This window comes from Chiloscyllium plagiosum, chromosome 44 (assembly GCF_004010195.1).
Source record: "Chiloscyllium plagiosum isolate BGI_BamShark_2017 chromosome 44, ASM401019v2, whole genome shotgun sequence".
NCBI classification, from domain to species: Eukaryota; Metazoa; Chordata; class Chondrichthyes; order Orectolobiformes; family Hemiscylliidae; genus Chiloscyllium; species Chiloscyllium plagiosum.
In genome coordinates, this window is record NC_057753.1 from 7,398,484 (window position 1) to 7,420,470 (window position 21,987).

At 45.3% G+C, this 21,987-nt stretch overlaps 1 protein-coding gene across 1 annotated transcript; it reads left to right on the forward strand.

Moving 5' to 3' along the window:
• Positions 1-14,016: 14,016 nt before the first annotated feature.
• LOC122543645 (gastrula zinc finger protein XlCGF49.1-like) lies at positions 14,017-17,067 on the forward strand. The gene is made up of 2 exons (XM_043682465.1): positions 14,017-14,146; positions 15,929-17,067. Exons 1-2 carry the CDS (start codon positions 14,017-14,019, stop codon positions 16,561-16,563), a joined length of 765 nt encoding a protein of 254 aa, XP_043538400.1. The 3' UTR covers positions 16,564-17,067.
• Positions 17,068-21,987: the final 4,920 nt, after the last annotated feature.

Below are 21,987 nucleotides of genomic sequence, written 5' to 3' on the forward strand. Positions count from 1 at the left end.
TTCCAGACATGCTTTTGTTTTCTCTTACAACACATCTTTGGGAAAAGTAGAGCAACAGTTGCCATCTGAACAGAGACTGAGCATGTGCATTACCATCTTCACCCAGGAAGCAGAAAGGCAATGTTGTGCATTTATGTCGTGGATAGGGATGGATATTAGAAACTCCTCCCGCAGGGGGAGAGAAGAGGATAACTTGCATGCTGCAAATTCAGACCAAGGCAAGTGTTAATTCCCACTCGAATCCTGTTTTTTATCACATCCTTTAATGGGGTGTTAGAAGATTTGAAGACTGAGAGATTATTCTCTATCTCTGGTGTTTCTGATATCGCTTAAGATACAGGAGATAGCCAGAGATTTTAAAGTGAAATAAATTGTATCAGAGGTTAGAATTACTGAGTTTTCATTTACAGTTTAAAGCATTAGAACATAGAACAATACAGCGCAGAACAGGCCCTTCGACCCTCGATGTTGCGCTGACGTGGGAACTACTCTCCTCTCGTCCCCCTACACTATCCCATCATTGTCCATGTGCTTATCCAAGGATTGTTTAAATCTCCCTAATGTGGGCTGAGTTAACTACATTGGCAGGTAGGGCATTCCACGCCCTTCCCACTCTGAGTAAAGAACCTGCCTCTGACATCTGTCTTAAACCTATCACCCCACAATTTGCAGTGATGCCCACTTGTACAAGCTGACGTCATCATCCTAGGAAGAAGACTTTCACTGTCTCCCCTAACTAATCCTCTGATCATCTTGTATAGTGCTATGTTTTCTTTTAAATCCCTACATTGTGGAAACTGGCCCTTCAGCCCAACAAGTCCACACCGACCATCCGAACAGTAACCCACCCAGACCCATTCCCCTATATTTACCCCTGACTAATGCAATTAACCTAGGCATCCCTGAACACTATGGGGCAATTTAGCCTGGCCAATGCACCTAACCTGCAAATCTTTGGACTGTGGGAGGAAACCGGAGCACCGAGAGAAAACCCACGCAGACACTGGGAGAATGTGCAAACTCCACACAGACAGTCGCCTAAGGCTGGAATTGAACCTGGGTCCCTGGCACTATGAGGCAGCAGTGAGGTGCTGCATTTTGGAAAAGGTAAATCAGGGCAGGTCCTTTACACTTAATGGCAAGGTCCTGGAGAGTGTTGTTGAACAAAAAGACCTCTGAGTGCAGGTTTGTCGCTCCTTGACAGTGGAGTCGTACACAGGGAGAGTGAAGAAGGTGTATGGTATGCTTTCCTTTATTGCCCAGAGTGTTGAGAAAAGGAGTTGGGAGGTCATGTTGCAGCTGTAGAGGGCAGTGGTAAGGCTACTTTTGGAATATTGTGTGCACTTCTGGTCTCCTTCCTGTAGGAAGGATGGTGTGAAAGTTGAAAGGGTTTCAGAAAAGATTTACAAGTTTGGAGGGTTTCAGCTATAGTAAGAGGCTGAATAGGATGTGGCTGTTTTCCCTAAAGCATTGGAGGCTGAGGGGTGACCTTATGGAGGTTTCTAAAATCATGGCGGGCATGGATAGGGTAAAAAGACTAGGTCTTGCCCTGTGGTGGGGGAGTCCAGAACTAGAGAGCATAGGTTTAGGATGAGAAGGGAAAGATATAAAAGGAATCTAAGCGGCAACTTTTTCACGCAGAGTGTGGTGCATGTATGGAATGAGCTGCTAGAGGAAGTGGTGGAGGTGGTTACAATTACAACATTTAAAAGGCATCGGGATGGGTATATGAATAGGAAGGGTTTGGAGGGATATGGGCCGGGTGCTGGCAGGTGGGACGAGATTGGGTTGGGATACCTGGTCGACATGGACAAGTTGGACTGAAAGGTCTGTTTTTGAGCTGTACATCTCGATGACTATGTGAAATACGCCGAGATCAGACGTCCACAAAATCACATAAGGCTGAAAATATCCAAGTAATTCCATCCATTATTTGGATATTTTCAGGATTATGTGATTTTGTGGACGTCTGTTCAATATTCTGTTCTCTTTTTCAAAGCTTTTTCAGGAAAGCACGTGACTTTGGATGAGCAGACAAACAATATCGTCCAAGGACGTAAGAAATTATTTCCCTTGTTCCTGGAAAGAGAAAATCTAGCTTTGAGAGGGCCAGGGGTGTATGTCAGTGTTTGCCTCGCAAGTTACACAGACTCAGAAATTAGAAGTGGAGAAGACACTCTTATAACCTCTAATTTGTCACACCAGAGATATACTGTTGAATGGTGGAGACTGTGGAGAAAGATTCCAATACTTGTCTGTGCTCGAAATTGATCATAGTCAAACTGGGGAGAGACAATTCACCTGTACAGAGTCTGGGAAGGGACTGTTTCAGCCACCTACATTATTGAAACACAAATGAGTTCATACTGGGGAGAGGCCTGCCCAGTATGTGGGATGTGCCGTAAAAGTTCCAGCAATGTAATGACCCATCAACATGTTCGCACTGACGAGAGACCTTTTAAACAGATGGATTTTAGGAAGTACTATAAAGGTTCATGGGAATTGGCTGCCCATCAACGTGTTCACATTGGGGAGAGACTGTTCACAGGCTCTCTCTGTGGGACTGGGCTCAGGTGATCATTTGAGGAGAAAGTGAGGACTGCAGATGCTGGAGATCAGAGCTGAAAATGTGTTGCTGGAAAAGCGCAGCAGGTCAGGCAGCATCCAAGGAACAGGAGAATCGACGTTTCGGGCATAACGTCAATTCTCCTGTTCCTTGGATGCTGCCTGACCTGCTGTGCTTTTCCAACAACACATTTTCAGCTCAGGTGATCATTTGACCTCCCTGAACATAGGTGAATTCACACGACAGAGAGGCCCTTCACCTGCTCCAATTCATTGGATCCTGTTGCCTGGTGGCACACCAGCAAGTTCACCCTGAGGAGAGACTGTTTACATAATGTGTGTGTATTTGGGTTCAGGCAATTGTCTCAACTCACTGCACACCAGTGACGTCACTCTGGGGAGAGGCTGTTTGCTTGCACCGAGTGTGGGAAGAGATTCACTCAGACTTAGAACCTTCTGAGACACTCAGTACACACATTATTTAAGGAGTTGGATTTTTCTGTTAATTACTTCCAGGACTGAGCCGTGTTCATTGCTTTTCTTTGTTACTGATTTTCAGTGTTAATAGCCATGAATAAAAGTTAAATAAATCAGCTTTGTGTTAAACACATCCTGTGTTGAGACTTTATATCTTGTGAAATAATTTAGTAACTTTTGTAGAACTCTTCCCCTCTCCCCAGTCTCTTCAAGACTCACCTTCAATGAATGAGGTGTACGCTCTGTCAATGAGCTTCCAGCTCAAATGGAGAACAACTTTCCCTTGTACAGTCATCACATTTCCACAGTTTCACATTGGTGTGGCTTCCTTTATGTAGGTTTTATGATCATTTGAAGTGTTGGATAGACACAGAACACTATACTTCTGCATTCTGCATGGCACAATGTTTAATGTGGCTATGTAATGAGTCAAAGCTCTCCCCACAGTCAGTTCAGTCGAAAAATATCACTTGGAGTTTTGTGTCTTGGTGCTTGTCCTGTCACACTGATGTTTAAATTCTTTTGAGGACAAAACAGACAAATATCTTTCCTTCTCGATTGATATTTTGGTCCCAGTGGCATTCAGTGACTGTCAGATCTGGATGAGATGTTTGGTTTGAGATTTTGTTTGCATGTTCTGCAATTTCCTCCTCCCCCTTCCTATATCCTGTGGACACATATTTAACAAGTCAACATTTTCAATATAGGACTTCAGAACAGGTCACTTTATTTCCTCTGATATACTCCCCCTATTCTCATACTGATTTGGAGGTGCCAGTGATGGACTGGGGTGTACAAAATTAAAAGTCACACAACACCAGGTAAGAGTCCAACAGTTTTATTTGGAAGCACTAGCTTTCAAAACACTGCTCCTTCATCAGGTGGTTGTGGAGTATTAGATCATAGGGCACAGAATTTATCGCAAAAGTTTACAGTGTAATGTAACTGAAATTATCTGTTGAAAAAGACCTGGATTGTTTGTTAAGTCTCTCATCTTTTAGAATGGACATGTTGGTTTCAGTTCTTCCCTGTGTGAATCTCAGAGCTTTCTTAAAGTTACATTCTCGAGTGAACTTTAACAATAGGTGTCATGTTGGTCCAGATAATGCACTGAAAGTGTGAGGTGCCCTGTATAAGGCTGTCTGTGCCCCAATGTTCAGACTGATTTTAATCTAAAAAAGGGATTTACAGAATCTTATATGGTTTAATGCAGTTTTTGAGTAAAATGTAATTCTGCAAGTACAAATTCATCCCACAAACGTGTGTGTGTGTGCAGGGATTATGAGTGTCTGTGAGAGTGTATGTGTGTGAGTGTAAAGGGATATAAGTGTGTGAGGGGTTGCATGAGTGCGTGAGTATGGGAATGTATGAGAGAGCTGTGTATGAGCGAGAGTCAGTGTGAGTGTATGGATCTGTAGGGGTGTAGGTGTGCCTGTCTGTCTGTGAGCCTGTGTCTGTGTAGTGCAGTGGGTCGCCTGTAGTGTGACGTGAACCCAAGGTCCCAGTTGAGGCCGTCCCCATGGGTACCGAACTTGGCCATCAACCTCTGCTCGGCCACTTTGCGTTGTTGCCTGTCTTGAAGTCCGTCTTGGAGGATGGTCACCCGAAGGTCCGGGGTCAAATGTCCCTGAACGCTGAAGTGTTCTCCAACTGGATGGGAACACTCCTGTCTGTTGATTGTTGTGCGGTGCCCATTCATCCGTTGCCGTAGCCTCTGCTCATTCTCACCAATGTACCATCCTTGCCTGCAGCGTAAGAGATAGACAACATTGGCGGAGTCACATGAGTACATGTCACGTACATGGTGAGTGTTCTCCCCACACGTAATGGTGGTATCCGTGTCGACACTCTGACATGTCTAACTCTGACAGACGTACCCTTTACACTCACACTCTCACACATACACACTCTCACTCACACACGTAAGTTTGTGGAGTGAATTTGTACTTGCAAAATTACATTTTACTTTGCTCAAAAACTGCATGAATCCATGTAAGATTCTGTCAATCCCTTTTTAGATTAGAATCAGTCTGAACATTGGGGCACAGACAGCCTCATACGGCACCTCACGCCTTCGATGCATTATCTAGGCTGATGTGAAACCAATTGTTAAATTTCACTTGAGAGACTTAACAAACAATCCAGGTCTTTCTCAATATATAATTTCAGTTACGTCACATTGTAAACATTTGGTATAAATTTTGTGTCCTATGATCTTGTACTCCTCACTTGAGGAAGGAGCAGCTAGTGCTTCCAAATAAACCTGTTAGACTATAACCTGGTATTGTGTGATTTTTACCATTCCCATACTGGTCTCCTCATATCCCCATTCTCCTAAAGGAGCGGATTCACACTTTTTGGCGGAACTCATCTGTTCCCATGGTGCACAGGGAAATCACAGGAGTGCAAACAGGTGCGAGATTCGTTCATATGATCAAAACAAAATGCCCAGTGTTTTTTCCTCCTTAGCAGATAATTCCAGCTTCAGAGTCCTCTACATTAACATGGGGCTGGTGAGTAGGATTGGCTGCGATCCAGGGGTTGGAAAAGTGTTTTCATTGACACATGTTGGGAGACAGGAGGATGTTTTATTGAATTTGAAGCTAGAACAAATGGAGTTGGTTTAAAATCAAACTTTTGTGACATCAAAGAACATCGGAACAGCAATAGGCCATCCAGCCCTGCGGCCACCCTTTGAAATTTAATGCAATAATGGCTGATTGAACACTTGACTGTCTTTTACTCATTATTATCCCTGCAACATTTCATGTTATGTTACTGGGAATGAGGCATCTGTCAATCCCAGCTTTAAATATAGACAAGGACTGAGCTTCAACAGGTCTTTCTGAAAGAGAATTCCAATGATTCACAACTTTATGAATAAAGAAATTCTCTTCATCTCAGTCCTAAATGTCAGCCTGGTTATTTTTAAATGTTGTCCCCTGTTTCTGGACTGATCACCAACACAGGAAACATTTTACCTGCCTAAACCCCGTCTTGTCCCTTTAAATCTGTCCAGTCTTGAGAGATTCTGCAAAGGCAGAGATTTCAACCCCTGAGCTCAGCTCAGCCCCGCCCCTCGTTCACTCCGATTGGTTGGAGGACCAGCCGTGTCAGTTCGGTCCTCCAGCCCCGCCCCCTCCTTCCCGTCGGCCCGATGCCGTGAGGCAAGAGCATGCACAGTGTTCCGACGTTCGGGTGGAAAATCATGGCGGATGCGGCCAGTTGGCTTGGAAGGGAGTGTGGACCCGGAGAGGTGGATGGGGAAACTCCACGCACGCTTCGAGGAAACTTCGGGGCCCGAATGGGAAGCCGCTTTTGCAACGTTTGAACCGGCTGCTCGGCGCTGAGGCCCGGACCAACGGCCGCGACCTTGGCATGAGCACGTCGGGGTCTGTGCGCATGCTCGGTCCTGTGGTGTCAGGCAACCATTCAAGGAGCTCTGTGCCCAAGCCCCGCCTCTCACTGTGACATCGGTGCCCAGATCGCGATTCGATTGGTTGGAGGATCAAAGGGAAGGGACGCTGAGAGGTGGCTCCTCCCCCTTTCCTTGCCAGGGATGGAGAGAGCAGGCTGCAGGACCAGTGTTTCCAATGTGTCCTCCCCCAGGCTTCTCCCCAGGAACAAGCTCATCTTCATGGACTCCATCCCCCTGGTGATTTGAAAAAAAAAACCTGGCAGCATCTGCAGGGAGGGAAACAGAGTAGCTTTCCGATGTCCAGAATCCGCAGTGTTTTTGATTTCAACATTTGGATTTGCTTCGCAGTGCAGGGATGAGGAATTGTTTTGCGGCATGTGTTTGGGAGGTGGGAAGAGAGGAAAGCAAATGCTTCGGAGAAGCTGGAATACTCTGCCTTGAACTCTAAACCTGCTCTCTCGTTGAACCGTTTGGTTCCCAGGAAGGTGGGAACCCAAATATCTCTGAATGCAAATGCTTCAGCCATCAAGTGTGACTGAAAAAGCATCAAGCCCAAAACAGACCAGATTAAGTGTGTTTCATTGCACTTGAGTGTGGAAGGAGCTTTAACTCATTATACAGCTTCAAAAAGAAACATCACACTGTGCACGCCAGGATATCCTCTACATGCGTTCTGTTGTTACAATTGTTCAGCTAACCTGAAGAGACCCAAGGACACATGTGCCGTGGAGAAGGGTGAGGAATGTGGCAAAGGATCTGATTGCCTATACCTGTTTGAAATCCATCAATGCAGTGGGATTGGAGAAAGGCTTTTTTTTGTATGTGGAAACTCAATTACTCAATAATTCACTCAGTCATCTGGTCTTTGTTCACACCAGGAGAAGCTAATCTGCTGCACGTTCTGCGATAAGAGGTTCTGGTATTGTTCTGCTCTCACTGTGTACCGACACACAACGGAAAAACACCATTCAAATGCTCCAGTTATGTTAAGGGTTTCACTGATTTGCCCACCCTGCAAGCAGACCACCAAGTGTACACTAGGGAGAAAGCGAATGCTGTAAGTGTGGCAATGATCTCACTCAGTTATCCATCCTGCAGATACACCGGTGACTTCTCTTTCTCTCTCGCACACACACACACACACACGGCTGTCACTTGCTCTGAATGTGGGATGAAATTCACTTTGTCTTGCCTAGGAGCAGCGGGAGACAGAGTGGAGGTGACTTGGAGACCAGGAGAGTGTCGGGAAGATAATGACTTAGTATATATTCCAGCAGTGGCTGGACCCCAGATGCTACACTCCTGCCCTCTCCCCCTCAACTAGAAGAAAAGGACTCAGTAACATAATGTTTTTTAGTTTTTTTCTTTTCTTTCATATATTCAAATGCATTTTTTGGTTTTAGTTAGTTGATATAAAGCTGAGGCTTACAATGGCAGAGGAGCTCAGACCTGTGGCATGTGTCTCTTGCTTGATGTGGGAGCTCAGGAATGTGGCTGACATTCCTGATTCTTACATTTGCAAGATGTGCGTCCAGTTGCAGCTCTTTTTTGACCGCATGACGGCTCTGGAGCTGCGGATGGACTCACTGTGGAGCATCCGCGATGCTGAGGAGGTCGTCTTTTAACTGGTCATGCTGCAGGTTAGAATTGCTGAGTCCATGGGTGACCAAAAGGCAGAAAAAGAGTAGGAAGGCAGTGCAGGTATCCCCTGTGGTCATCTCCCTCCAAAACAGGTATACCGTTTTGGATACTTTTGGGGGAGATGGCTCACCAGGGGAAGGCAGCAGTTGCCAAGATCATGACACCGTGGCGGACACTGCTGTTCAGAAGTGGAAGAAAAAGATTTGTAGGGCCATAGTCATAGGGGATTCTATTGTGAGGGGAGTAGATACGGCGGAACTGTGGCTAAAAACGAGACTCTCGGATGGAATGTTGCCTCCCAGGTCAGGGATGTCACCGATCGGCTGCAGAACGTTCTAAAAGGGGAGGGTGAACAGCCAGTTGTCTTGGTGTGTATAGGCACTAACAATATAAGGAAAAAACATGATGAGGTCCTGAAAGCAGAATTCAGGGAGCTAGGAGAGAATTTAAAAAGGAGGACCTCAAATGTAGTGACCTCAGGATTACTACTAGTGCCATGTGCTAGCCAGGGTAGAAATGAAAAAACTGGGCCGGATGAACACGTGGCTTGAGAGATGGTGTAGGAGGGAGGGGTTCAGATTTGTTGGACACTGGGACCAGTTCTGGGGAAGGTGGGACTATTACAAAATGGACGGTCTACATCTGAACCAGGCCGGAACCAATGTCCTTGTGGGAGTTTTTGCTACTGCTGTAGGGGAGGTTTTAAACTAATGTGGCAGGGGACTGGGAACCAGTAGAGGAGAACAAGTAGGCAACGAGGTGGAGACTGTAAGAATCATAAAGATAGCATTAATAAGGGGATGAGTAGGCAGAGAGCAAATAAGCGCAAAAGAACTGGTGGCCTAAAGTGCATATACTTTAATGCAAGGAGTATAGTGGGTAAGGCAGATGAACTTAGGGCTTGGATTGGTGCCTGGGAGTATGATGTTACTGCGATCACAGAGACTTGGTTGAAGGAAGAGCATGATTTGGCAACTGAATGTTCCAGGATGTAGATGCTTCAGACAGGACAGGGAGGGAAGTAAAAGTGGGGGGATGGAGTTGCATTGCTGGTCAGGGATGATATCACGGCTGTGCTAAAGGAGCACACTATGGAGCGCTCAGGTAGTGAGGCATTATGGGTGGAGCTGAGAAATAAGAAGGGTGCAGTTACATTGTTGGGGCTGTATTACAGGCCTCCCAACAGTGAGCGTGAGGGAGAAGAACAAATAGGTAAACAAATTATGGAAAGATGTACAGGCAACAGGGTGGTGGTGATGGGAGATTTTAATTTTCCCAATATTGACTGGGATACACTTTGCGTCAGAGGTCTGGATGGGGCAGAATTTGTAAGAAACATCCAGGAGAGTTTTCTAGAGCAGTATGTCAATAGTCTGACGAGGGAAAGGGCCATATTGGACGTGGTGTTGGGGAATGAGCCAGGACAGATGGTAGAAGTTGCAGTGGGGGATTTCTTTGGGAACAGTGACCACAATTCTGTAAGTTTTAGAATACTCATAGATAAAGATGAGAGTGCTCCTAAGGGAAGAGTGCTAAACTGGGCCAAGGCCAATGATATCACAAATAGGCAGGAGCTCGGAAATGTGGATTGGACACAGTTATTTGAAAGGAAGTCCACATTTGAGATGTGGGAGGCTTTCAACAATAGTGCAGGATAGGCATGTCCCGTTAAATGCAAAGGATAGAAAAGGCAAGATTCGTGAACCATGGATGACAGGAGAAATTGTACGACTAGCCAAGAAAAGGGAAGCGTACATAAGGTCTGGGCACAAAAGAACAGAATGGGCCCTGGAGGAATATCAAAAGAGTAGGACCAGTCTTAAACAAGGAATCAAGCAGACTAAAAAGGGTCATGAAATAGCTTCAGCGAGCAGAATTAAGAAGAATCCCAAAGCATTTTATTCTCATATAAGAAGCGAGTGGGTAACTAGAGAAAGGATTGGTGCACTAAAGGGTAATCAACGAAGGCTGTGTGTCGAACCTGTGAGAATGGGTGAGGTTCTGAATGTTTACTTGGCATCAGTGTTCACTGAGGAGAGGAACATGATGAATGTTAAGATTAGAGATAGAAGTTTGATTCGTCTGGATCACGTTGACATAAGTAGGGAAGATGACTTGGGTAAGCTAGAGGTCATTAAGGTGGACAAATTCCCAGGACAAGATGGGATCTACCCCAGGTTGCTGAGGGAGGCGAGAGAGGAAATAGCTGGGGCCCTGACAAATATCTTTGTGTCATCCTTAAACACAGGTGAGGTGCCGGAGGACTGGAGGTTTGCTCATGTTGTCCCCCTCTGAACAAGAAGGGTAGTTGGGATATTCCAGGTAACTATATACCAGAGAGCCTGATGTCGGTGGTGCGAATGTTGCTGGAGAAGGTACTGAGGAATAGGATCTATTTATATTTAGAAAAGAATGGGCTTATCAGTGATAGGCAACATGGTTTTGTGAGGGGGAGATCGTGCTTTACCAACTTAGTAGAGGAAGTGACCAAGTTGATAGGTGAAGGAAGGGCTGTTGATGTCATATACATGGACTTTAGTAAGGCGTTTGATAAGGTTCCCCATCGTAGACTAATAGTGAAGTCACATGGTGTGCAGGGTGTTCTAGCAAGGTGGATAAAGAACTGGTTGAGCAACAGGAGACAGAAAGTAGTAGTTGAAGGGAGTTTCTCGAAATGGAGAAAGGTGACGAGTGGTGTTCCACAGGGATCAGTGCTGGGGCCACCGTTGTTTGTGAGATACATAAATGATCTGGAAGAGGACATTTGGTATGATCAGCAAGTTTGCAGATGACAACAAGTTTGGTGGAGTAGCAGAAATCATAAGGGACTGTCAGAGAATGCAGGAGAATATAGATAGACTGGAGAGTTGGGCGGAAAAATGGAAGATAGAGTTCAATCCAGGTAAATGTGAGATGATGGATTTTGGGAAGTCTAATTCTAGAGCAAACTATACAATGAATGGAAGAGCCTTGGGAAACGTTGATGAGCAGAGAGATCTGGGAGTGCAGGACCATTGGACCCTAAGGTTGCTGCACAGCTGGATAGAGTGGTCAAGAAGGCAGATAGGATGCTTGCCTTCATTGGACGTGCTATTGAGTATAAGAACTGGCAAGTCATGTTAAAATTGTACAGACATTGGCTCGGCCACATTGAGAATACTGTGTGCAGTTCTGGGTGCCACATTACCAAAAGGATGTGGACGCTTTGGAGAGGGTGCAGAGAATGTTCACGAGGATGTTGCCTGGTATGGAAGGTGCCAGCTATGAAGACAGGTTGAGTAGGTTAGGATTGTTTTCATTAGAAAAGAGGAGATTGAGAGGGGGACCTGATTGAGGTTTACAAAATCATGAAGGGTATAGACAGGGTGGATAGGAAGGTTCACGAGGATGTTGCCTGGTATGGAAGGTGCCAGCTATGAAGACAGGTTGAGAAGGTTAGGATTGTTTTCATTAGAAAAGAGGAGATTGAGAGGGGGACCTGATTGAGGTTTACAAAATCATGAAGGGTATAGACAGGGTGGATAGAGATAAGCTTTTTCTCAGGATGAGGGATTCAATAACGAGAGGTAACACTTTCAATAGGTTTTAATCATTCCCACAAACTGACATTCCATCAACATATGCATACTGACAAGAGGCTTTCTAGGGGGTCCTGTGGGGATGAGAGAAACTCACGGTTGGTGTCTTGCCTCCCAGGTGCCAGGGTTCATGATGTCTCTGATTGTGTTTTATGGGATCCTTAAGGGGGAGGGGGAGCAGCCTCAAGTCATGGTCCACATAGGCACCAATGACATAGGTAGGAAGAGAGATGGGGATTTAAGGCAGAAATTCAGGGTGTTAGGATGGAAGCTTAGAGCTAGGACGAACAGAGTTATTGTCTCTGGTTTGTTGCCCGTGCCACGTGCTAGTGAGGCGAGGAATAGGGAGAGAGAGGAGTTGAACCCGTGGCATACAGTGTTTTAGCTTTTATTAATATAGGGATCGAGTTCCAGAACCATGAGGTTATGCTATAGCTGTACAAAACTTTGGTGCAGCCGCACTTGGAGTATTGTGTACAGTTCTGGTCACCGCATTATAAGAAGGATGTGGAAGCTTTGGAAAGGGTGCAGAGGAGATTTACCAGGATGTTGCCTGGTATGGAGGGAAGGTCTTACGAGGAAAGGCTGAGGGACTTGAGGCTGTTTTCATTAGAGAGAAGAAGTTTGAGAGGTGACTAAATAGAGACATACAAGATAATCAGAGGGTTAGATAGGGTGGACAGGGAGAGCCTTTTTCCAAGTATGGTGACGGCAAGCACGAGGGGGCATAATTTTAAATTGAGGGGTGAACGATATAGGACAGAGGTCAGAGGTAGTTTCTTTACTCAGAGAGTAGTAAGGGTATGGAATGCTTTGCCTGCAACGGTAGTAGATTCACCAACTTTAAGTCCATTTAAGTCGTCATTGGACAGGCATGTGGATGTACATGGAATAATGTAGGTTAGATGGGCTTCAGATTGGTATGACAGGTCGGCGCAACATCGAGGGCTAAAACACTGTATGCCTTCTTAACAACCCTGTCAATCTGGGTGGCAACTTTCAAGGATCTGTGTACCTGGACACCGAGATCTCTCTGCTCATCTACACTAACAAGAGTCTTACCATTAACCCAGTACTTTGCATTCAGGTTACTCCAACCAAAGTGAATCACCTCACACTTGTCCTCATTAAACTCCATTTGCCACCTCTCAGCCCAGCTCTGCAGCTTAATGATGTTTCTCTGTAACCTACAACATCCTTCGTCACTATCCACAACTTCACCGACCTTAGCGTCATCTGCAAATTTACTAACCCACCCTTCTACGCCCTCATCCAGGTCGTTTATACAAATGACGAACAGCAGTGGACCCAACACCGACCCTTGCAGTACACCACTGGTAACTGGACTCCAGGGTGAACATTTCCCATCAACCACCACCCTCTGTCTTCTTTCAGCAAGCCAATTACTGATCCAAACTGCTGTATCTCCCACAATTGCATTCCTCCGCATTTTGTACAATAGCCTACTGTGGGGAACCTTATCGAATGCCTTGCTGAAATCCAAGGGTTGTCTCTACTCCCCTCCTTGAACAGGGGAACCACATTTGCTATAGATGCAGGTGGTAGTGATAGGCCGGGGGAGGGTGGAGTGGATAGGTGGGAAGGAAGGTGGGCAGGGAAGACAGTTCAAGAGGGTGGTGCTGAGTTGGCAGGTTGGATCTGGGATGAGGTGGGGGGAGTGGAGATAAGGAAACTGGTGAAGTTGTCATTGATGCTGTGTGGTTGAAGGGTCCCAAGGCGGAAGATGAGGCCTTCTTCCTCCTGTTGTCGGATAGCTTGGTTTTGGTGGAGGAGGAGGCCGAGGACTTGCATGTCCCTGGCTGAGTGGGAGTGAGTGTTGAATTGGTCGGCCACAGAGCTTTGGGGTAGTTTGGTGCGTGCATCCCAGAGATGTTCCGCCAGTTGGTGTCCTGTCTCCCCAGTGTAGAGGAGACCACAGTGAGAGCAATAAATGAGGTGTTTGGATAGGCAGGAAAATGTCTACTGGATGTGTAAAGATGCTGTGGGGCCTTGGACATCGGTGACAATACACAGCTCACCTTCGTCTCAGCTCATGTGCTTTGGAAATCCCTCTACATTCTTTTCTTATTTCCAGGCTGAACCATCATTCCGCATTCACGGCTGGCATCACACGTTTGAGATCCCGGTGATTTTGATGTGATCCCATATTCCTGGTTTTATTTGGTTGTAAATTCTGCAGATGTTGGAAATCTGAAACAAAAAAAGGAGAAAATATTGGTAATTATCAGCAGGTAAGATAATCACTGTGTTTCGGGATGTACTAATAAAAGTGGTGGGGAAGTTGACTTGCTGCAGAAGATCAGAAGTAAAAGAGAAATGAGCTCGAGGGTGAGAAAAACAGTTGCTGACAATGGGGCAGTAAAACTGGTAAATCAGCGACGTACTGCTGTACATAGGGCAGCAATGGAACTTGCATTTGGAATCAAGTTGCAGAAACAGGAACAAAGTAGGGAACGTGGTTACAGTACACATCATTGGAGTAGACAAAGTTAGATACAGGGGAAGAGGTTACCAGGAAGGACAGCAATGTGACAAAGCAATAGGTGGATGGGATTCTGATTCCTGGTAAAGATGCCACACCAGCCTCACACAGCGAATAAAAGCATAGCACAGTACAACAGGATCTTGACCAGTTGGGCCAATGGTTGAGAAGTGGCAGATGGAGTTTAATTCAGATAAATGTGAGGTGCTGCATTTTGGGAAAGCAAATCTTAGCGGGACTTATTCACTAAATGGTGACATCCTCGGGAGTGTTGCTGAACAAAGAGACCTTGGAGTGCAGGTTCATAGCTCCTTGAAAGTGGAGTCGCAGGTAGATAGGATAGTGAAGAAGGCGTTTGGTATGCTTTCCTTTATTGGTCAGAGTATTGAGTACAGGAGTTGGGAGGTCATGTTGCGGCTGTACAGGAATTTGGTTAGGCCACTGTTGGAATGTTGCGTACAATTCTGATCTCCTTCCTAGCGGAAAGATATTGTGAAACTTGAAAGGGTTCAGAAAAGATTTACAAGGATGTCACCAGGGTTGGAGGATTTGAGCTATAGGGAGAGGCTGAACAGGCTGGGGCTGTTTTCCCTGGACCGTCAGAGGCTAAAGGGTGATCTTATAGAGGTTTATAAAATTTATGAGGGACATGGATAGGATAAATAGGCAAAGTCTTTTCCCTGGGGTCGGGGTACTCCAGAACTAGAGGGCATAGGTTTAGGGTGAGGGGGGAAAGATATAAAAGAGACCTAAGAGGCAACTTTTTCACACAGAGGGTGGTACGTGTATGGAATGGGCTGCCGGAGGAAGTTATGGAGGCTGTTACAATTGCAACATTTAAAAGGAATCTGGATGGGTATATGAATAGGAAGGGTTTGGAGGGATATGGGCCGGGTGCTGGCGGTTGGGGTATCTGGTCGGCATGGACGGGTTAGACCATAGGGTCTGTTTCCATGCTGTACATCTCTATGACTCTAAGTACTGTAAGTGAAAGTGTCCCATCAGCAGGACGGTGGCTAACTGACTCCATTCCTCCGAGCCAAGGGACTACGTAATTAAAGTTGGCGAGATAAAGTCAATGGCGGTTCTTACGTCCAGCATTCCTCGCAGTGGAGAAAGCCCACTATCTGCGCGACAGGGAGGGTGCCGGGAGTGGGTGGGGCCTCCGCTCCCAGGGACAGAGACTGGGGGAGATGAATGTGGGACTGAGCCCAAGGAGAGGGATCAATCTGGGAGACAGGGAGTCATAGGTTTGGAGGGGAACCAGAGAGGTAAAAACAGCTCATAGATACTGGAATTGTCTGAATTTTTTATCCTGTACTGACAGTGATGCCTTTTATAAACTCCTTTTACAGGCGATCAGGAAAGGGAACTCAAACTTTAGTATCGACGACAACGCTCATTTAACCGCGAGCTGGAAGTTATCAGCCTTACCCTGTGAAAGGAGAAATGTTACAAATCAAATGCACAGGCAATTAAAAAGCATTGCACCCTTCACAGCCGAGAGGATTTACATGTTATAGATTTACAGAGATTCAGAGCACAGGGTCTGTACCACTCAAAACCAGCAACCTAACTGCCTAATCAAATTTTCCAGCACTTAGCCCATAACCTTGTAAGCCTTGGCATCCCAAGTGTACTTCTAAACACATCGTGAAGATTTCTGTCTCTATCCCCCCCAAAAGACCATGAGTTCAACAGTCCCACCACCTTGTGGATTTGCTTTGTGTGTGGACGAGGCTTGAGGACAAAGCTCATTAAACCTGGAGACAGACAATGATGCCAGCACCACGGGGAAACCATGTAAATGTGGAGATTGTGGAAAGGCATTCAAATATCCATCCCTGCTGGAAATTCATCGGCGGAGTCACACTGGAGAGAAGCCGTTCACCTGCTCCCAGTGTGGGAAAGGATTCACCCAGTCAACAACTCTGCTGAGACACCAGCGGTTTCACACAGGTGAGAGACCCTTCGTGTGTTGTGCCTGTGGGAAAGGATTCACTCAGTCTTCTGAGCTACTGGTACACCAGCGGGTTCACACCGGGGAGAAGCCATTCACCTGCTCCAGTTGTGGCAGGGGATTTACTCAACTGTCCCAGCTACTGACCCATCACCGCGTTCATACCGGAGAGAGGCCGTTTGCCTGTTCTGTATGTGAGAAAAGATTCACTAATTCATCCAACCTTCTGACACACTGCCGAGTTCACACTGGGGAGAGGCCTTTCATCTGCCCTGTGTGTCAGAAAGGGTTCACAACTTCATCCAATCTTCTGATACACCAGCGGCTTCACACTGGGGAGCGGCCCTTCACCTGTTCGACCTGTGCAAGGAGATTTAGTCAGCTTGCCCACCTGCTGACACATCAGCAAATTCACACATGACTGCAGAGGTTGGGAATCTACCATCATTCCTCCTGTCTTTCTCATTGGGATGGATCAGGTACGTTGTGACAGTAACAGCTTCTTTCTGCTGATGTTACTCGCCATATCACTGGATCTGAATTGAGTTGAAGATTCTGGTTATGCCACTCATTGCTTTCTGAGATTTGTGATGCCCCTGCAAAAATAGGATAATATCCCCGATTTCAGAAAGTCACAACAGAAATGAGTTTGCAACGAATATTAGTATTCTGCCTCAAACCTAAACTGGCCGCGGTAAAAATTGAAATTTCGAGTTCAAATAGTTTCCCTAAATTATCATCTCCAATTGGAAGGTGCTGATGAATTCTTACTGACCTGCAGATCCCACACATTGCCTGGAAACATGGGAATGGGACCCATGGATTTCATTGGAAAGGAGGGATTCACTGACAGTGACTGTGGGGCTGGTTTATATCAGACAGGAGGGGATTAGTGTCAGTGACTGTGGGGCTGGTTTATATCAGACAGGAGGGGTTCAGTGACTGTGGGGATGGTTGCTATCAGACAGGAGGGGATTGATGTCAGTGACTGTGGTTTTTTATATGTCAGAATGATACTTTCACCTGTGAATGTGTTTGATTTATATTAGACAGGAGCAGATTAATGACGGTGATATCAACCTTTTCCATGTTCTGACTGGCATAAGCTTTAAAAGGAAAATGGACATGCTGACCCACCAATGCCCTCACATGGAGAGAAACCATTCATATGCTACTTGTGTGGGATAGGATTCACTCAGTCATCTAATCTTCTGACACTCCTGCAAGTTCTTATTCAGTTGCTGCGTATGTGGGAAGGGATTCTCTCATTCATCGATTGTGCTGAAACACCAGCAATTTCAGTCTGAGGAGAGACTGTTCTCCTACTCCGACTGTGGGAAGGGTTTCACTCCATATTCCCATTTATTGAGACAGCAGCAAGTTCACATTGGCGAGGGGCCATTCACTTGAACCTTGTGTTGGAAGAAATTCATGAACACGTCCGACAGTCTTGAGACACCGTTGGGTTCACAAGTGACTGCAAAAGTTGGTATGATTGTAATATATTCGAAAGGTCATTGCATAGAAATAGGCCATTCGAGCAATGGTAGTCTGCTCTGAAAAGAACTATCTCCACCTTGCCCCCATTCCTTTCCCAATTTCTACCTCCACAGCTTTGCAGGTTCCAGTGCTTCGGGAGCAGATCCAGATTCCTTTTTTACATGAGCTTCTGCCTCAAGCTAGGCAGTGAATTCCAATAAGCCCCCATTCTCTGGGTAAAAAACATCTCCCTAAAAGTTTGGATTCTGCTCTTAATCGTACCCAGGACTGGATGTTGTTCATTATATCAATCAGATGTTGTTTCTGCTGATGTTTAACATACTGGATAAATGTCAAATGAATCTGTTTTCTGTACGTTGTGTGGAGAAGTTTTTTCAATCAAAATGAAATTAATTAATATTCTTTTCACAAATGTTCTGTTTCTGGATTTTTTTCTTCGCTATTAAATTAAGATTTGTATTTCCGGAGGACCTTTGTTACTTCGGGAGCTGCCGAACCATGGAGGGAATGTGGCAAAATGCATGTGCACAGCAAGATCACCGACAGCAACGTGAGAGTGCCCGGTAATCTGTTTGAGTGATGTTGATCGAAGGACGGATATCAATTCAGACTCTGGGGACAGTGGGACTGTTCTTTGAATTAGCACTGGAGGATTTTGTTTAAAGACCCTCATGAATGGTGAGGCAGTATCCACAGGGGCTTACTAACACCACGTGGAATTTTATATCCTTTCCATTCCTACTTATCTCACTTCACAGTTTTCTTGACAATCCTCTGAGTCTCCTCAAATTCCAATTTGTTACCGGACTTCTTTGGATTGGCGAGACCTTTTTAAGCAATGTTTCTGCACTTCTGCATCCCCGAGGACCTCCCTCACTCAACAGAATTTAATCCAAATTATCAACAAAATGCTTATCTCTTTTTGTGGGTGGCCAGCCCTTAGTCAGGCTTGGGAGAGTCCCTGATGCACCGGGAAGAAACCTTAGGCTGGTGCCTCCTTTCTGTAGATCTCTTTCCAATCCTGCTCGCTGCGCTAGTGCTATTGTGGTTGACAGCACCTTTTAGGTATGACCAGGAGATGCAGAGAATTCCTCAAGATGATAAGCCTTTATTTGCAAACAAATGCTGTGGTCATCAGTCAACCCCAAAAGCCTGCGAACAGCGAGCGTATTCTAATGTTTATGTTGTTCACAAGGCCACACCTCTTCCAGCACCACTAATCCAGAATCTGGTTTCCAGAATCTGGTTTCCAGCATCTGCAGTCATTGTTTTTTACCACACCCTATCCCTGTTACATTAGCATAACCAATCGCACTAAGCCTACATTATATCCCCTTAAACAATCAGACTCTGCCACAAATGTCTTCTGGATTGCTGCAGCGCTTCACTTTGGGCCGTGGTCATCTTTCTTCACCTTTTGTCACCTGACAGGCTGTAGTCGCACAAGGCTGACTCGAGCACGCAACCCAGACTTTACACTTACGCAATGTCCCAGCATGTATTGCTCTGTAGTTATATATTCATATTCATCATAAAACCAGCAGCACAGAAAAAGATTTATCTTGTGCAGTAGTCTGTGAAAATTCGAGAGGCCAAGAGTTAAAGTAAAAATTGACAACCTTATTTCTTAACGCATAACAGAGAATAATTAACTAACAACAATTTACAACTCCTTCCTCAAACCTATCTTTTACCTTCCCTTTTATAATGCTAATCCGATAAACCTCCCCCCTCGACTAAGCTTTACCAAATATTCAAGTTTTCAAAACCAGCCAGCTGTTGAATTTTCTATTTGGATCTTCCTCTGTCTTTTTTTGGTGGTGTCGCAGTTCTCCCAACTGTTCAATTTTCACCAGTCTTATACTCCCAAAGCATTGGATTGTGTTGTTGGCTTTTGAGATTGTCAATATACTAAATTCAAACTTGCTTGGAGTTTGATATTTTCCGTGGTATAATTTAAATTGATCGGCTTAATTCGAATGTTTTTGTCTCCAGGCAACCAGCTACCCTAACTGCTGGACCACATGTTACATTGTATCTTATTCAGTACACCTAGTGCTGTCAGGTAGTTCTGCTAGTTTTTAACTCTTAAAGGTACAGTACACCGACATCTTCATAAAACCAATAATTTGCCACTCCCTTAGCCAAGCTGTTCCAGTACAATTGCAACACAGTTATCTACCAGACAATGTGAAAAATTGCCCAAATATTTCCAGTAAATAACAAGCAGGACACATCCAATATGGCCAATTACCACCCCATGGGTCTGCACTTGATCATCAGTTAAGTAATGGAAGGTGTCATCAACTGTGCTATCAAAAACCACCTGCTGAGCAATAACCAGCTCAGTGATGCCCAGTTTGGGTTTTGCCTTGGCCACTCAGCTCCTGACCTCATTATAGCCTTGCTCCAAACGTGAGTGAAAGAGCAGAACTCAAGAGGTGAGGTGAGAGTGACAACTTTGGACTGCGAGTTTCAGCAAGGAGACTGAGATAAGCTGGAGTCAATGGGATCAGGGAAAGTCTCAGCAATGATTAGAGTCATACTTGACATCTAACAAGATGGTCACGGTTGTTGGACATCAGTCATCTTTTCACCAGGATATCTCTACAGGATTTCGACAGAGTAATGTTCTGGGCCCAACCATCTTCAGCTGCACCATCAATAACCTTCCCTTTCTTGTAAGGTCAGAAGTGGGGATATTTGCCAATGATCGCACAATGCTCAGCACCATTTGTGTGTGCTCGCAGATGAAACAGTCCATGTCCAAATGCAGCAAGATCTTGACAATATCCAGATGTGGGGTGGCAAGTTACATTCACACCACACGAATGCCAGGCAATAAACACCACAAGCAAGATACAATCTAACTATCGGTATTTGCCATTCAGCAATGTTACCATCACTGATTTCCCCCATTATAAACATCCTGAGAGCTAACAGTGATCATAACCTCAACTGTACTCATCACCTAAATGCAGTGGCTACACATTTACAGACCACAAGTCAGGAGTGTGAAGGAATACTCCCTACCTGCCGGAACGCGTGCAGCCCAATGACATTTAAGAAGCTTGACAGCACGCAGCATAAGCAGCCCACTGGATTGGCACTTCATCCACGAACGTCCACTCCCTTCACCAGTGATGCTCATTAGCAGCACTGTACGCTATCTACAAGATGTACTGCAGAAATTCTCCAAACATCCTCAGAGAACACCTTCCAAATCCCCTACCACTTCCATTTAGTAGGATAAGGGCAGCAGATATATGGAACACCACCACCTTCAAGTTCCCTCCAAGCCACTCGCCATCTTGTTTTGGAAATACATCACAACACTGGGATATAGTCCAACAGGTTTATTTGGAAGCACTAGCTTTTGGAGCGTTGCTACTTCAGCAGGTGGTGATCATGAGATGAAGGAGCAGCACTCCAAGAGGCTAAAGAAGTCAGATCACCATTATCTATGCAAGGGCAACTAGGGACAGAGAATAAAAATGCATTCTGGCCAGCCACTGATGCCAATATCCCACATAATGAACAAATAAACAAAAGCTCAGGAAATGCTGCTCTTTCAGCAGATTGTGAACGGGAAGACTATACTTTGGAGATCATGTCCTTGTAGCTCAGAAAAGGTAGCAGTGCGTCGGTTTGGAGTAAGAGCAATTGTGCAGTAGGACTTGTGGTATGGTGGATGCACCTTCGTAACATCACATAGTGGGATAGGTTAAACGAAAGGTTCAGTCTGTGATCGATGTCAAATATATCATGATCTTTGACTTTGCCTCGGCTCAGCTACTTCTAAAAAAACTCATCCTTCCCTCTGTCAAGTGCACACTTGACAATTCTCCAAAACTGTATTTCTGAAAGAGGTTCAGATAGTGAAAACCATGCTGCTACTGTCAGGACGTGCACCACTCTACTTTCATTGTTATCATCTTTGACCTTGACTGAGAAAGAACCCCAATGGGGCAGTACCTTCAGCTGTAAATGTGCATGCTTGTTCTGCAGTTCGAAATGAGATAACAAGAATCCAGAGAAAGTATATTCCTGTCAGGCTGAAAGGGAAGTCTGGTAGGTATAGGGAATGCTGGATGACTAAAGAAATTGAGGGTTTGGTTAAGAAAAAGAAGGAAGCATATGTCAGGTAAGGACAGGATAGATCAAGTGAATCCTTAGAAGAGTATAAAGAAAGTAGGAGCATATTTAAGAGGGAAATCAGGAGGGCAAAACGGGGACATGAGATAGCTTTGGCAAATAGAATTAAGGAGAATCCAAAGGGTTTTACAAATATATTAAGGACAAAAGGGTAACTAGGGAGAAAATAGGGCCCCTCAAAGATCAGCAA

What these genes read in the sequence shown, in the direction of transcription:
- LOC122543645 (XM_043682465.1), top strand. Translation starts at nt 14,017, where the DNA reads ATGAGCTCGAGGGTGAGAAAAACAGTTGCTGACAATGGGGCAGTAAAA. An exon ending in GTTGCAGAAACAGGAACAAA is followed by an intron (nt 14,147 to 15,928) that starts GTAGGGAACGTG and finishes ACGAGGCTTGAG; the next exon opens with GACAAAGCTCATTAAACCTG.